The sequence below is a fragment of the Chelonia mydas genome, chromosome 1, assembly GCF_015237465.2.
Source record: "Chelonia mydas isolate rCheMyd1 chromosome 1, rCheMyd1.pri.v2, whole genome shotgun sequence".
Classification (NCBI taxonomy): Eukaryota; Metazoa; Chordata; order Testudines; family Cheloniidae; genus Chelonia; species Chelonia mydas.
This window is the reverse complement of record NC_057849.1, coordinates 144,161,908-144,179,059: the sequence shown is the minus strand read 5'-3', so window position 1 is coordinate 144,179,059 and position 17,152 is coordinate 144,161,908. Positions and strand designations below refer to the sequence as shown.

Genomic DNA, 17,152 nt, shown 5'->3' with positions numbered 1-17,152 from the left:
AGGAATGAAGCATGAGGGAGAATTTTTCCTGGAGAGTCAAGAAATAAGGCCTAGTTCCTTGGGCAGGGTCATGTGGTATAATCCAAGTTTGAGGTTAGAGGGAGGGTTCAGCAACTATGAAGGAACACATTCACCTGCAATATCTTGATAGAATTTACTGAGGTTAAGTTACACTCACTCTAAAGGTAAAAATTTGCTTTCAAATACATCTTTCAGTTTACCCACATATTGCACAGGAATCAGATTGCAAAGATGAGAAAAATGAATGCAGTTCTCTTCTAAAGCTAAGAGAGAAGACAACATGATGAGCTTTGCTATCCTGCAGGACTCACACTCCAGTCAGGAAAGAAACGGAACATTGCATTTTGAGGGATATCTTCTGCTGAGAAATTTAATTGGATCTAAATTTTAGAGTGTTTGGAATCCTCTGTGGATTCAGCACACTGTACAAAAAGAGCCTGTGAATAAGTCAATGTTTGCTTATCTAAATGTTATGCTGGGATATGACAGAACATGATGTAAATTATGGATAACATGTGGGTACATGGCCCCTCAGAAGATAGGGATAGGGAGAATTTTGAAAAAGAGCATTTTGTGGAGAGCCTCTGGAAGGTACAATGAAGCACAATGCTTATATGTAATAAAAACTACAAAGGACAGGAGCCTATTTCTACAATTTCTTCCTATACAAAGTATAAAGTATTGGTCCATAAGGCATTTCCTTTATGCCTTCCTACATGTGCATTAATTTGGAGAACTTAAGTGAAACAGACACTTAGGGTAAAAAGTCCAGCTGCAGTAACTCCCTCAGTGCAATAGGTTTTTCTTTCTGCTTTTGATGTGCTCCACTTTATTCAACACTTTCTATTTTGCTTGGCATCTCAGAGTAATATTTCACTTTAGCATATTACCAGAGCTAAGCACATACAATTTCTGCTGTTTTTATTATCTAAAAAGAACATCTTCTCTACTTGCTGTAATGGCAGAATCTATTTTACTGAGAAGACTGACTTAAATAGACAATTATATTAATTTTTCCCTCTTCAAAAACCTAACTCAGTTTCTTGCTAAGAGTGCTTTTTGGTTACTATTTTTAAATGGGAGATTTGGATCTCAGAATGACTGATGGATTTTCACTTTCCTAGGTCAGTGAAATAATAAGACTACAGTGTGTAATGTTTCCAACCATGTGAGTTTTCAAATTCTAGAGAGCAAGAACTGCAAGCTGGAGACAGATCCATACAAGGAGAGGATAGTTTGCTTTGTTGGGGAGGTTGGTTCCCGAAGAAATAGGATGACCAGATAGCAAGTGTGAAAAATCGGAACTGGGGTGGGGGGTAATAGGAGCCTATATAAGAAAAAGCCCAAAATATCAGGACTGTCCCTATAAAATTGGGACATCTGGTCACGCTACGAAGAAAGCAGGTTCTACCAAAAACCTGTGTAATGCTGAGCAAGTCACAATCTGTCTGCGTCTCAGTTTCCTCACCGTAAGAGTAGTAATACTAATCTATCACATTGGGGTGTTATATGAGTTAACAAATTAATGCTGCAAAGCATTTTTTTGTGATCTCTCAGTAGAAGGTGACACAGAGATGCAAGATACTGATATATTTATGTGTGTGGGGGTATGTGTGGGTGTGTATAGCAGGTGAGATTACTTGAGTCTGATTTTGTTGTTTTGGCACTAGCTTTTTCACATCTTCGCATATTTTTATATTGTAGGAAGAAGTTGGTCAACTCCTGGGGATCTTAGGCATAATGTGCACCATCCTATGACATTACATAGGCCCCTATAATTTTACTGCCTCTGTTCATCCTCACTGTGACAGATTTGACTAACATCTCCCATCCCACACACATCACACTATAAAATATAACAGGATATCATCTAGCCATACTTTGTATCTTCAATAGTGGTTAACACCCTTATTTCAATAGGGTTTTCGTAAATAAGGATAGAGTGTATCACGCATATGGTATCAGTCTGAAACAGCAAGAACTGTGACTGAAGGCACCAAGCCTAATTAATCGAAGCCCAGTGTTCAACCTAGTTTGCTATTCAGCTGTGACACTGATTAGTGTGGTTAGAGACACATACAACATTTTTCTTCAACGGTAAAAGCAGTGTATAATTCAGTGCAAATAATGCCAATTCCTATTGTTTAAACTAGATGTCTTTGAATCACCACATCTGCAGAACAACTAGTTTAATCAACCTTAGCCACTCTCTAAACAGGTAAGAAATACACTCAAGAGCATGGACTGGTGGGTAAATTCCAAAACATGCAGTACAGTTTATCAAAACTGATCAGCTTAAACAAGGAGCAAATTGAGATTCACTTCAACCTCTTAATACTTTGGGGGAATATAATTAGAGGAGACACTCACTTGTTTATGGGGAAGTGAAGTTGGCTTTCAATATGGATAGAATGTTTGTAATTTACATTTGGTGTTGGGAGTAAAAATCTAAAAGATATAGGTGTCTCCTGGAGATCTGCAGAGCAGCAAATGCATCAGTCAAACAATCATTGCTTCTAATCTGCTGTCTAGGGATGCATTTTCAATGCATTGCCTAATGCAGTGAGAGAAACGCCACTGATGGTTGCCGCATTGTTAACACTTCTTGCTCCAAAATGAAAATTAACCACTTGAAAAAAGAGACCGGCACATTTAGAAAGTAGGAAACATACTGAGAAGATGCCTTACCTCCATCTAGTTCTTCAGCTCCAAAATGATTCCTGTAGAAGAGCATAATCTCAATCTTGTAACACTTGTAGATAGTCACTAAACAAACAAGCAGCAGCAGAATAGCACCAAGCCCACCAGCAAGCTCAACTGTATACATCAGCTCTGAAAAGAATTATAAAATGTAATAACAACCACATTCAGAACTGGAGAAAGGATAACACTGGAGATATTTTGCAGGTTGAAGATAACAGTAGAATGCAAATGCAGGATTTTTGCATTTAATTTTCCAGATTATTCATGGGACCCTCTGAGAAACGTACAGATAATGCAGTTTTTCCTTTATATATATATGTAAATACCCTCATACCACATGGTTAAATAGGTTATGTGAAAAGTCAGTCAACTGTTTTTACTCAATGTTCTGTGCAGGTTTAATATATATCTGTATATCACTGTTTTGCTCGCAATAGATATATTATGTCACAGCAGTCATATTTTAAGCACATATAACTGCTCTCCTTTTGTGGAGCTGAAGGCAGACACAACCCTCCTCCCCAACACCTCACACAAAATATCAGAACACACAACTGTGTTTCATGTTGGGTTTCTGTCAATTGCATTAGATTAAAGATAACCATTTTACTTTTTCAAAATATAAATAAAAATGCTTGTGGGATATGAAGACAAATCATCCTTGGAACCCCAAAAACCACATTCCTCAGTTATGTGTTAATATCTTTGACAGTTTCCTGTTGATCTGTAATTCATCGTTATTCCCCCTGTCTCTCCCTAAACAGGGAGGGCTTTTGTTTAGATGTTGCAAATCATCCCAATTTGTCAATTCAGACATTCAGATTCAGAGCATGACCACTCTTCCTTTGTTACATTGTACCACTGAAGATTCACATGATAGATGGAGATCATTGTCATGTAGCTCAATCCCTCAGGAGGAAGAATCCAATCAAATGCAGCACTATCTGTCTGACAACAGCAATCTCCTTAGTGATGTCATTTATCAGATAATAACAATAAGTGATAGACATCATTGTTTGTTGATCCTACTTTCAGTAGATGAATACTCAAGAAAGCAGAAGTAACTCTTTTGAGTCCATTTTGTTATGATTCTCACTACTTTTCAAATAAGAAATCAGAGTGCGAAAAGAAAAAAAAAAGATATGAAACAGTGCAAAGCTCCAAGGGTTTTGTTTGTTTGCTATATTAAAAGTAGAGAGGAACAGTAACTTGGTATATCCCAGGAAAACCAATTAATTTTAAATATTTCTAACCCCCAGTTCTGAAGAAGGACTGGGACAGGACTTAGAAATTGAATGGACACATTTTGGCTGATAAAAAGCCTAACTGGAAGAGAATACAGAGTTCCATAAGGAAAACTTTACATAATGCACTACTAAGGGGCACTGTGCCCTATAAACAACATCCTGTCTTCGTAACATTTACCTCCATTTGGGCAGCATGTACTTGGGTTAAGCAATGTAAACCCTCATGTTATCCAGGTGAACTTTTTGGTTATGTATATGTAATAATACATTATTATACAATTTAATTAAAGAAATAAAAGATTAGAGAAAAGTTCCATTTAATTTTACTATGTTCTACCAATAAATGGACACTTTTTATTATTCTGATACACACAACTGTTAAAAAGGTTTCATTGCTCCCCAGAGGACACTAGAAGTGTAATAAAATAAAATAAAATAAAAGTATTTACATTCCATATAATTCTTTTCTAAACTGTGGTAGAAACTCCTTTGTGTTAACATTTTTAAGATCAGTGCTTGTTATTTCATACTTTCAGTACTTTTCTGGTCTGTAGGGAGGAGGCTTACTTAAAAGAATACAGGTTTCAGATAACAGCCGTGTTAGTCTATATTCGCAAAAAAAGAAAAGGAGTACTTGTGGCACCTTAGAGACTAACCAATTTATTTGAGCATAAGCTTTCGTGAGCTACAGCTCACTTCATCGGATGCATACTGTGGAAAATACAGAAGATGTTTTTATACACACAAACCATGAAAAAATGGGTGTTTATTACTACAAAAGGTTTTCTCTCCCCCCACCCTACTCTTCTGCTGGTAATAGCTTATCTAAAGTGATCACTCTCCTTACAATGTGTATGATAATCAAGGTGGGCCATTTCCAGCACAAATCCAGGTTTTCTTCCACCCCCCCCCGCCAAAACAAACCCACTCTCCTGTTGGTAATAGCTTATCTAAAGTGATCACTCTCCTTACAATGTGTATGATAATCAAGGTGGGCCATTTCCAGCACAAATCCAGGGTTTAACAAGAACATCTGAGGAACAGTGGGCGGGGGCGGGAAGGAATAAACAAGGGGAAATAGGTTACTTTTTATAATAACTCAACCATTCCCAGTCTCTATTCAAGCCTAAGTTAATTGTATCCAATTTGTAAATTAATTCCAATTCAGCAGTCTCTCGTTGGAGTCTGTTTTTGAAGTTTTTTTGTGGAAGGATAGTCACTTTGAGATCAGAAATCGAGTGACCAGAGAGATTGAAGTGTTCTCCGACTGGTTTTTGAATGTTATAATTCTTGACATCTGATTTGTGTCCATTTATTCTTTTACATAGAGACTGTCCAGTTTGCCCAATGTACATGGCAGAGGGGCATTGCTGGCACATGATAGCATATATCACATTGGTAGATGTGCAGGTGAACGAGCCTTTGATAGCGTGGCTGATGTTATTAGGCCCTGTGATGGTGTCCCCTGAATAGATATGTGGGCACAGTTGGCAACGGGCTTTGTTGCAAGGATAGGTTCCTGGGTTAGTGGTTCTGTTGTGTGGTATGTGGTTGCTGGTGAGTATTCGCTTCAGATTGGGGGGCTGTCTGTAGGCAAAGACTGGTCTGTCTCCCAAGATTTGTGAGAGTGTTGGGTCATCCTTCAGGTTGTAGATCCTTGATAATGCGTTGGAGGGGTTTTAGTTGGGGGCTGAAGGTGACGGCTAGTGGCGTTCTGTTATTTTCTTTGTTAGGCCTGTCCTGTAGTAGGTGACTTCTGGGAACTTCTAAAACCATTCTTGTTAAACCCTGGATTTGTGCTGGAAATGGCCCACCTTGATTATCATACACATTGTAAGGAGAGTGATCACTTTAGATAAGCTATTACCAACAGGAGAGTGGGTTTGTTGGGGGGGGAGAAAACCTGGATTTGTGCTGGAAATGGCCCACCTTGATTATCATACACATTGTAAGGAGAGTGATCACTTTAGATAAGCTATTACCAGCAGGAGAGTAGGGTGGGGGGAGAGAAAACCTTTTGTAGTGATAAACACCCATTTTTTCATGGTTTGTGTGTATAAAAACATCTTCTGTCATTTTCCACAGTATGAATCCGATGAAGTGAGCTGTAGCTCACGAAAGCTTATGTTCAAATAAATTGGTTAGTCTCTAAGGTGCCACAAGTACTCCTTTTCTTTTTTTAAAAGAATACAGTTTGCATAGGCTAGTAATACAATATTTTAGAAAATAAATGGAAATGGAAATTACACTACACTGGCTTACAACAGCTCGTTTATCATTTTGCACCACATGTGATGCAGCTGTTCAGTGGTAACCAGAATATGAGGAATTAATATGGTACGTTGCTAGGTGCAAAATACACCACTTATATGCCTGCTGTTATGTTGCATTAAAGGCAAGAAAAACTTTACTATTCAAAAACAAAATGTTCCCCAAAATTAACGATTGAGCGATTAAACAGAAAACACTGTACATAGTTGTCTTTCCACCATCAATGTGCAAACTAATATGCTATATGAAAAGTAGTACTTTGGTCAATACAGCATCTCTTTTAAAGTACATTTTCGTGCAATTTTCACTACTGGAACTATAAACCTCTCTAGAGCAGGTATAGCATGTATAGTTATTTCCTTTTAATAAAATCAATCTGAATTCATATAGCATTGCCTCATACCTATTGACAGAGCAACACAGCAAAATTCATAAGAGCATTCACTGATCCTAAGGGTATGTCTACACTGCACCTGGAAGCATACCTGCCAGCCCCGGTAAACAGACTTGCACTAGCTATGCTGCTCACGCAAGTGTGCTAAAAACTGCAGTGTGGCCGTTGTGGTAGTGGCACAGGCTAGCCATCTGAGTACAAGCCTGACTGACCCACTGGGGCCGTACTAAGCTTTCCTGTGCCTTGATTTCCCAATCTGTAAAATAGGGATAATGATACTGACTTCCTTAAAGCACTTTGACATCGACCAATAAAAAGTGATGTATCATAGCTGGATATAGTTATGTAGTGACCATTAACACTAGACTGTAAGCAGAGGTAGCAAGACGTACTTGTCTTCACACTCCATTGCTTTATTCTATCTTTTGTATTAAACTTTGGGCCTGGTTGCTAAAGCAAGCATTACCCTCTCTTTGAAGTGTGATGTACTTTTTCTGCTCAAGTTCAAGTTGCCTGGAGTGGCAGCATTTTAAAAAGATTCAGTTTCAGCACAATTCCACATCAGAGGGGAGAAACAAAAAGCTTAAACCTTTTAAAATCTGTTTAGCTTTTGTGTTATGATGTTAAAATTACAAACCTTGCCCTCTTTAAGGGACTGAGACTGAATGTTGGAAATTGTAAAGAAAAATTATCAGGCAGAACCTTAGGGGAACTGGCATTCTGTTAAACGCAACAAATGAACAAGTGCCAAAGAGTTACATTTAAGAGCAGAGCAATCATTTAGATACAGGCAATTAACAATAGTCCTTCAGCAAAACAAGAACGGGTCTACTCTAAGGGAAAACACATTGATTACTGCTGCAGTAGTAGATTGGTTTCTGAATAAATTGCTTCAATTTAAAATGAGATTTGCTACAAGCATTTTGACCAATGGTTACATTTTTTCTGTTTATTAGGATGGTTTGGCAAAACAATCCAGTGAAAGAAACAACTAATTAAAATAAAGCACATGCCCTCTCTAAACATACAGAATGTTAAGGCTGGTAATAAATGCACTCATTTTACACTAATCCTACTGTAATTATCAAGTGCACTTCTGGGATGTATCTTTGATCTGCACCTGGCTTTATTTTTTGATAAACCTCCTCAGCAGTGTCTCACAGGTTATTTATTTATTTGTACGGAGAAGTAAATCAAAGAAAATATATCCCCTGAGCTTCATATCTTAGACTCATTTGGCTTCCTTTGGAGACTAGTTGTTACTCTGTATACAACTGAGTTACTACATACAAATTATGCTTCAGATATTCTGGATATTATGGATAACTATAAGTGGATGTGAAATAGTGTATTACCTGTTTAAGGGACAGGCTGGACCTACAGTAGGGAAAGCCTGGGGTAATCAAGGAGGCCCTGCCCGGCCCTACCCTAGGCCAAGGCTATATAAAACAGAAAGAGGAAACTAAGTACGGACAGGGAAGTAGAAGCCAGGCAGGCTGAAGTGGGTGGTGGTTTCTCTCAAGCTCCAGGAGACTAGCCTAATCAGACTGGGATACCTGGTGTTGTGGACATTAACTTTGGGAGCTCTGAACCTGGGTCCTAATGGGAGGACCTAACAAACTGTTTATTGTAATTGCTTTTTCCTGAAGCCCTATTAAAACAGGATCATTTTGTTAACGTCTGTTGGCTTCTCCTTGCCCCAGGCAAAGCTATTACCGTGAAACATTGAGGTGGGGCACGCCTGCAGCACCACACCAGACCAAAAGGGGGCACACAGGACTTTACAATGGATATGGGATTTTATAGCTGTGTAACTATACTACTATGTCAGGCCTCAATCTTGAAATGACTTACACAGATTTCTTAACTTTAAGGACTGTGAGTAATCTCATCAAAAGCAGTGGGACTACTCAGACTCCCTCAGATTAAGCATGTACATAATTCTCTGCAGCACTGGGGCATAAGGTACCGATTTTTGTCATTTCTATATTCGTACATGATTCTGCTTATCTTGGACAATCAAGCCACACAGCTTGTATAGGTCAACCTATACCTCCGAAAGTGTGAGTTGAGAGTTCTTACATGAAACTTAACAATAATCAATAGGATTTTGAAGGGAACTATTCCATTATAATGACTAAAATTCATACCTGTGGTGCTGTAGGACACAGCACAAGCTTGACAAAAATGGTTTTGGCAGCTGAAGTAAATAGTAACTTGTCTAACAAAGTGAATTTACCGTAGAAAAGAAATGTTTCCGATAATGTAAGGAGAAGGCTGGCTAACAGAGGAACATTTCCTTGGGTCATACGACAGACACTCCCAGTGAAAAACAGGCAATGTTTAGGCTGGGAGAAAGAGTGATACACACACAAAGATTAAAGTTGGATGAGGAAAAGTACTTTTTTGTTTGTTTGTTTTTGCAAACAAGACATTTATGAGGACTGTACAACAATTCATCATTTAAATGTTTGGCTTATGGTAGTTCATCTTTACAGAGCATTGGAATATGCAGATATACTATTTTGTACCTATCCTTTCATTTGTAATGATGTCTATGTGCCAATAAAATCTACTCTTATTTAAGAAAAAAGAAAAGGAGTACTTGTGGCACCTTAGAGACTAACCAATTTATTTGAGCATAAGCTTTTGTGAGCTACAGCTCACTTCATCGGATGCATTCAGTGGATGCATCCGATGAAGTGAGCTGTAGCTCATGAAAACTTATGCTCAAATAAATGTGTTAGTCTCTAAGATGCCACAAGTCCTCCTTTTCTTTTTGCGAATACAGACTAACACGGCTGCTACTCTGAAACCTCTTATTTAAGACAACTGGAATAGGTTCATAGATATTGTTACCCATGGACAATCACTGGTGGGGACCCCAGAGTATGTCCATACAGTCATCAAAAGTGTGACTGAAGCATGTGCAAACAGACCTGAGGTACCTAGTTCAAACAACAACAGCAGCAGTGAAGCTGCGGCATGATGGGTAGCAATATGGGCTGTATGAGCTCTCCCAGGTCCCTGGATATGTACTCAAGTGGCCAGCCTGTGCTGCTGCTATAGCTTCACTGACATTATTCCAGCTAGCTAGATCAAAGCTAGCACAGGTAAGTCTGCATATCCCGCAGTCACACCTCCGATGCAATGGAAACATACACACAGAGCGATACTGTATTCTGTCCTCAGTAAAAGCAGAGTCTGAAGTGCTTAACAAGTTGACTACTAAGTCAAGAATGACTAAGAAAACTGTTAGAACTGTTGACAAAAAAATCGGATGTACATCCCAATTCGCAACATAGCACTGCCCTAACAGAGACCAGGGATCTGGGAGTAAGTTTAATACTCGGTAAGGTTTTCCATGGAGGTACCATACTGCAGCTTTCTTGGGAAAAGAAAAGGCCAATAGCCTTACTGATTTATGAAACAAGGTTATAGAGTGTCTTGGGTTATATATTTGGTCTCAAAATAGACACTGAGATTGTGTATAACAGTGGCAGCAAACTTTTTGTTTGGGAGGGGAGGGGGAAAATCAGAGAGAAGATCAAATGTACGCTTTTGGCTGTATATAAACTATATCTAAAGCAACTGTGAATCACACTAGGAACTCTTAGAATTATCCAACAAACAAAGAACATGCAGGCTTCTTAGATGACCACTAGATTTTTTTTTTCTACAATCATTTCTTATTTAAGAAAATGGCTGATGCTAATTCCCATTCTATTGCTCTTACAGAGTGAAACCTGGAAAAAGCTTTTGCTAGCATATAAACAGATAGTTTTGTATAACATAAGATATACATGTTTAATACATCAACAAACATAGTGGTTCAGAAAGTTATTATAATAGAGTTTTGTTTCTTTTGGGAACTTACATTTTTGCCTAATTGTTGAAGTCATTAGGAACAATTAACAGACATTCTAGTGTAAAAACCTGTTAGTAACATATCTCATATGATGAGATTTGAAATCTTGGAAGTCTTACAGAATTTCAGTACATTACAGCAGAGGGAACGATTAGACCTATAGTTTGTTTGCGGAGGTTACAAAAGGAGTTGCTCCTTCTTGTCTCACTCAAGTCTGAACAGTCAGTCCTTACCATCAGTCTGTGGAATATAGGCCATAATCAAGTCATAATGACTGAGAATATTCTTGAGATGAGCAATTTGGCTTACTCAAGCTCCTCAACTCATAAAACAGCATTATAGTGTCATGCCAGTGATGCTACCATTAAAACTTTGTCAACAGATCTGCTATGAAAGCTGAGGAACTAAACTCATAAAATACTGGAATTTTCTGGAAAATGGAATTTTAGCACCATTATAAATATGGCAAACAAAATTAAAAGAATCAAAGTAAATAGAATATTTTGAAGTCTGACACAAACCCATAGAAGACAAGTTCTGAGTTAAGCTTGCCTATGCTTCCTCAACATACGTTATCATCCCTATATACTGCTAGACCTATAATGAACAGAGTGATCTTCTATACCATATAAGGCAAACCATCCTAGTACAGTGACTTAGTTGAAACACTGATGTCTTGAAGAATTCCACTGGATATTGCTCTGAATAAGATCAAACAATATTTCTTACCTGTGTGTGTGTGTGTGTGTCTATGGTCTGACTGAATGGGACAGTCTTTCTACTCTAGTAAGGCAAGTTATAGCCAATGCCCTATTTGGAGCTTTCAGGAATACCTTCAGTAGTTTATTGTTGATGATTTCCATGGCTGAAAACAAAGCGGTTAAACACCCTAGCCTAACTAATGAAAATTATTTTCTAAAAGGAAAACAACTAATGGATTACAGGCAACCAAGGAACTGAAGGAATACAAAAAAGCCCTGCCTGGGAAGAAATGATATAAGCCCTGCAGAGGCTTTAACAATTTTACTAGGGAACACTGTAGTCAGGTGAATCAGTAACCACTGATCCTGACCTACATAATGTATGTTCTCATACATGGATAATTGCACTGATGTAGCCAGACAATAGAAAGGAATTATCAGGTAAGACATCTGTTCCTCTGTAGTCAGTCTGTCACCAGCACAGAAGATGTTTACTGACAAACAGTACCTCCAAATACAAACAGTAAGCACAGACATGGGAAAGAATTTTTTTAATTTATATTTTATTATTTTTTCCTGCGAAATAAGTGAAGAACAGAAAAAAAGGGAAGGGAGGGAAAGAAAAGGAAGGAAAGGGACAGGGAGGAGAAAGGAGAATTACATCTGTTTCTATCTGCCAGGAATTAATCACAGGTTTCTAAAAAGTTAGATCAAATTTTTCAAATTTGTCTGAGGTCACTTTTCTCTGAAACGTTACCTGCTCTGTAGCTGCCATGTCAGCCAAGTCAATGAGACAAGTTTCTATCCCTGGCGGCAGTCTGCTGTTTCATCTAAGCAATAACAGTCATTTGGTTATAAGCACTGCTCTAGAGAACCAAGCTTTCAGTGAGTTGGAGAGCTTCCAAGATGATGGGATATATCCCAAAACACAGTTCTGGGAAGTAATTTTTAAGGAGGTATCCATTATCATATTAATCTCCTGACTACTTCTAGCCAAAAGGATTGTATCTTGGGACAGTCCCAAAACATGTGAGCCGGTGTTGCTCTGGGAGACCCACAATTACAGCAGCAATCTATTTTGGCAGGGCACTGTAACCTGTGTGGGAACCAGTGTGAATGAAATAATTTTTTGCTCGATCAGCCTTAATAGTAGATCGATAGTAGAGTTTTTAATGTTTTGCAAGGCACTTCCCCATTGGCTAGAGTTCAAAGACATATACAACGCTTTGTTCCAGGCAATCTAAATTAGGCAGGGTCTTTTGGGTCAGGAATTCACAACAGGCTATACAGCTGGTTATGAATCTATGAAACTCTGTCTACATCAACAACAATCCTGCAGCCTATGGTACTCCCAGTGCATCAAGACCAAATACATCTTTCAAGGGATGCTTAAGCGGCAGGTAATGCCATGCAGCTGGATCAGATAGTTTGTATTCCTAGAATCATAGAATTGGAAGGGACCATGAAAGATCATCTAGTCCAGTCCCCTGCACTCATGGCAGGATGAAGTATTATCGAGACCAGCAAACCGCAGCCAGTGGGAGCTGAGATCGGCTGAACCTGCAGATGCAGCAGGTAAACAAACTGGCTCGGCCCGCCAGGGGCTTTCCCTGAACAAGCAGCGTCCCAAGTTTGGGAAACACTGCTCTAAAGCACTTGCAACCCTTCCCAGCTTGGTATCGTCCGCAAACTTTATAAGTGTAGTCTCTATGCCATTATCTAAATCATTGATGAAGATAGTTAACGGAACCGGACCCAGAACTGATCACTGCGGGACCCCACTCATTAAGCCCTTCCAGGATAACTGTGAACAACTTAAAACTACTCCCTGGGAATGGTTTTCCAACCAGTTTTGCACCCACCTTACAGTAGCTCTATTTGTCCTTGCCTCTGCTGACCAGTCCCTTTGCTTCCCTTATCAATTTTTTACAATTATACTATTATGATTAATATTCACTACTGTCAACGTCCTCTTTCTTCCATTTGTTATATATTACTTTTATTTTTTTTATAACTGCCTTCACTTCCCCTCTAAACCAGGCCATTTTTTAAAGCACTATGGCCTTCTTCCTCAATTGTGGGATTGTGGGCATCTAGTAAAATGTTCTTAAACAATTCCCAATTATCATTTATATTTTCATGATTAAATTCTTCCTCCCAGCTGATCTGGCTCAGAATTATTTTTAGCTTTATGAAATTGACCCTTTTAAAGCACCAAGTGTGTATAAAATATCAGTGGTCTGGACTTTATTGTATTTTACATTATAAATGTGAACAAGTCATGATCACTGGTACCTAAGCTACCATTTATTTTTCATTTGGTGATCAGTTCCTCTTTGTCTGCCACAACAAGGTCTAATACAGAATCCCCCATGTTGAATGCAACACTTTTTGAGTTAGGAAATTGCTGTCTATGATATTTAAAAATTCCAAGGATATGCATGAGGCCTCCGGCATATGTCATATGGCAATATTGTTGTTGGAGTGCTTGAATGGCAGAAACGGATCCTCTAAGATCAATTGACAGACCCAAATTATCCCTTTTATCTATCCACCCTCTCCACATTAATGGCTTCCTGTCAATTGTCAACAATGGGTTGCTCCAAAGTAGAGCATCAGTGTGAGAGAAGGGATGGAATTTAATTTTTTGAGCCAAAGGGACCCATGTTTTATAGACAATTCTGTAGGTGACATTTTATGATGAAAACGTCAATACGCTGTATCCAGTATTCCTGCCAATGGGAAGTGATGTAACAACTCTTGTTCCACCAGCAGCCAGGGAGGGATCAGCTTTGTTGTGTTCTGGAGCCATAAGGCTGCCTGGCTAAGGATAAAGGCTGTATGATTATGCTGCCAGATGGGGAAATAGAAGCCTCCAGATGTGACTGGGAATTGCAATTCACACAAAGCCAGTCTAGGCCTCCTCATCTCCCCCACCCCCAGAAAAATATTTTTAAAAATTCACTAATTTTCCTAAAATAAAATGGAAGACTAGTAACTGGGAGATTCTCAAGATATACAGTATCCAGGGAAGCACATTCATTTTGCTAATTTTACCTGAAAGGCTATCAGTAAGGGGTCTGCCCAAATCTCTCATGACCTGGGCTGATATGGACTCTAGATTAATCTTGACCAGATTCTCCACTTCACTTCTGTGCATGATGATCACGAAAGATTTCAGTATGTTTGGGTTGCTACCTAAAATTCCAAGAAAAATGTTTTGAGGGCACAGAAGGGAGTTGGAGAACAGTCTATCACAGCAGGACTGGCCTGAGATCTCAGTGACTGAAAACACTGTGTGCCAAAGCCATCATATTACTTTGGATGTGTTTTGTGGTGATGTGCAATGACTCCCAGGTGGCTGCCTCACACAGCTATTCCACCAAAGCTTCTACCTTACTCTGGCCAAAAGGCATCTAAACAAATGAGTCCTGATTTTTACAAAACCCTCACTTATGTGATTTTGAAATACTATTCTTGGTCCACAGGGTGATCCTGGCCTGGAAGCTTGTGATCCCAGTTTGCGGCCTTTGTGCAGGATGAAAACTGCATTTGAGTTTTGAAGAGAAGATAAATCTTAAGGGCCTTTCTAATATCAAAGGGAATGAAGGACTTCCTCCTTGGGCGATGGATGAGACAGATGTCTGGAAGAGCTGTATCCTAATAAAGGTGAAAAGCATTTGTGAGAAAAGTGCTGTAGAGCAAGTCTGACAGAGTATCTGGTATTGGTGAAAAATGTAAGAGGAATTTTAAAAAGGCAGCCAATTTACCCATTTGCTGAGTGAAGCTCGCAAGCACAAACCTTGAAGGAATTAAAATCTCTACCCAATGGTTTGAAGTGGTTTGAAGGGAATAGAAAATAAGGACAAATACTCTCTTATTCTCAAGGAGGAAGAGAGAATTTTTATCTTCTACAGGACCTTTTCTCTCTTCTCCATAGGTTGGTCCAAGAGGTCCTCCATTTCTCTTATGGTTTGATATTCAGAGGGGCTGAGCATCTAGTGCTTCCAGTGACTTAAATCCCATCATTAGTGGCTAGCTCCCTATGGATGAAGATCTCAGAGATACGTCCATGAGAGGTCTCATTCATTAGCCTGGAGGAAATTCAAGGATGTGCCCACATTAAGCTTCTGTTTGCCTTCTGACATCCTCATGGAGCCAGTTTAGTTTCGAGCAACTTCTGCAAGTACCTTGCTTTTGCAAATAACCCATTGACACAACTAAGATTGACTGAGCTGAGTAGAATCAGAGTGGAGCAATGGCTCCTGGGAAAGGAGAAAATGATTAAAAGATTTTAATTCATGTCTCTGACCTCCAGATTCTTTCCTTGGAGGAACATATTTTCTCATTCTATGTAAATAGTATCCGGCTCTGAGATGCCTGATTATACGGGTTGGCCTTAATGAGCCCTTGTTTTGTTTTCACCACCAAAGACAACCACTGAAATATCTGTGATGACATTCCAATGACTTTGTGTTCTACAGTGAAGGAGCTCAGAGGAGCCAGCCTACATAGGGAATTAATGAAACTCCCTCCTACATTGCTGCACTCATAGTGACCAGCACTCAGAATCATAGAATATCAGGTTTGGAAGGGACCTCAGGATGTCATCTAGTCCAAGCCCCTGCTCAAAGCAGGACCAATCCCCAACTAAATCATCCCAGCCAGGGCTTTGTCAAGCCTGACCTTAAAAACCTCTATGGTGAATGTTCTTGGGAGCGAAGCTAGTTGAAAGGGCAGGGCAGAGAACTGAAAATGATTCTGATGGATATGGATTCCAGCGACCAAGTAGGATTTGGAGATTAAGCTAACTGAGATTGAGATTGGCCGATGCTAAATTATCTCTCAGGTCCACTGGTCTCAATGTTTTTTTCTTATCAGCATTACTATAACATCCAGAGTTTGAACAAACAACTGATCATTTTTAACCAGGAATATCTTATTTGAAATATGCCTGCTTAAGGGTGATGCAACATTACTCTTCTGGCTAAGATAAGACCGCCTGTATTTTACCTGGGAGCTTTATATAATGTTGATCTGTGTTATCTGACACTGAAGGCCAGATGATATATGAATTGATTTTTCTGACCTATGTTGGAAGTTACATACCTTATCCACCTAATTTACTGACACCCAGGCTAAGGCTGATCTGGAGATATTAGGACAGCAGAATTGCATGACTGAGAGCTGGTAGACTTGATGCATGGCTGTCTCAGTGGATGTCATGTGCAAGTGAGATATTCCCTTCAGGGCTGAAGAAGTGAACTTCATGTACAATATCAACACGGAGTCCGGTGGCACCTTAAAGACTAACAGATTTATTTGAGCAAAAGCTTATGCTCAAGTAAATCGGTTAGTCTTCAAGGTGCCACCAGATTCCTTGTTGTTTTTGTGGATACAGACTAACACGGCTACCCCCTGATACTTTACGTCATGTACAATATGACTCCTGAATTTACTCAGTTCAAGAAAGCTGATCTTTCTGTCATCATTCTGTTGATCTAGCCAGAGTCCCTTACCATCTGTGTTTTCTCCGCAAGAGAACAATGTTCTGGGGATGGATGAATGGACTAGGAATACCACGTGTAGAAAACATGAGATCCTTTCTCCAGACTTTAGATATTAGCTGGCCCTTCTCTAGCTTCATCGTTGTGGAGGCGGGTGGTACCGAATATATTATACAGAGCAACAACTACTTTTTCTCTTCTTCAATTTTCCCGTTGGAACAGTCAGGCAAAAATGGATCTTTCCCTTCTGAAAATTCTGATTTTGACAAAACCCCATTTTCCAGTGGGAAAACCTTTCATGTGAAAGGTTTTGACCAGCCCTAGGTTATAAAGATCAAAGGCAGCAGACCAGTTATGACAGGTAAGTCAAACAAACAAGCATACTGGTGTGACCGCTACTGTAGGGCAAGAGGCAAGAATGCAGTGGGGACAGTGGGCCA

The 17,152-nt window shown here is 39.3% G+C and overlaps 1 protein-coding gene across 1 annotated transcript in view; it reads right to left on the bottom strand.

Moving 5' to 3' along the window:
* The window catches only part of IL1RAPL1 (interleukin 1 receptor accessory protein like 1), a 1,127,211-nt gene that overhangs the window by 24,183 nt on the left and 1,085,876 nt on the right, over positions 1–17,152 (bottom strand). The window contains exon 9 of the mRNA XM_043538004.1: positions 2,710–2,853. Within this exon, the coding sequence (XP_043393939.1) occupies positions 2,710–2,853 (144 nt within the window). The remainder of the gene's footprint in view (positions 1–2,709; positions 2,854–17,152) is intronic.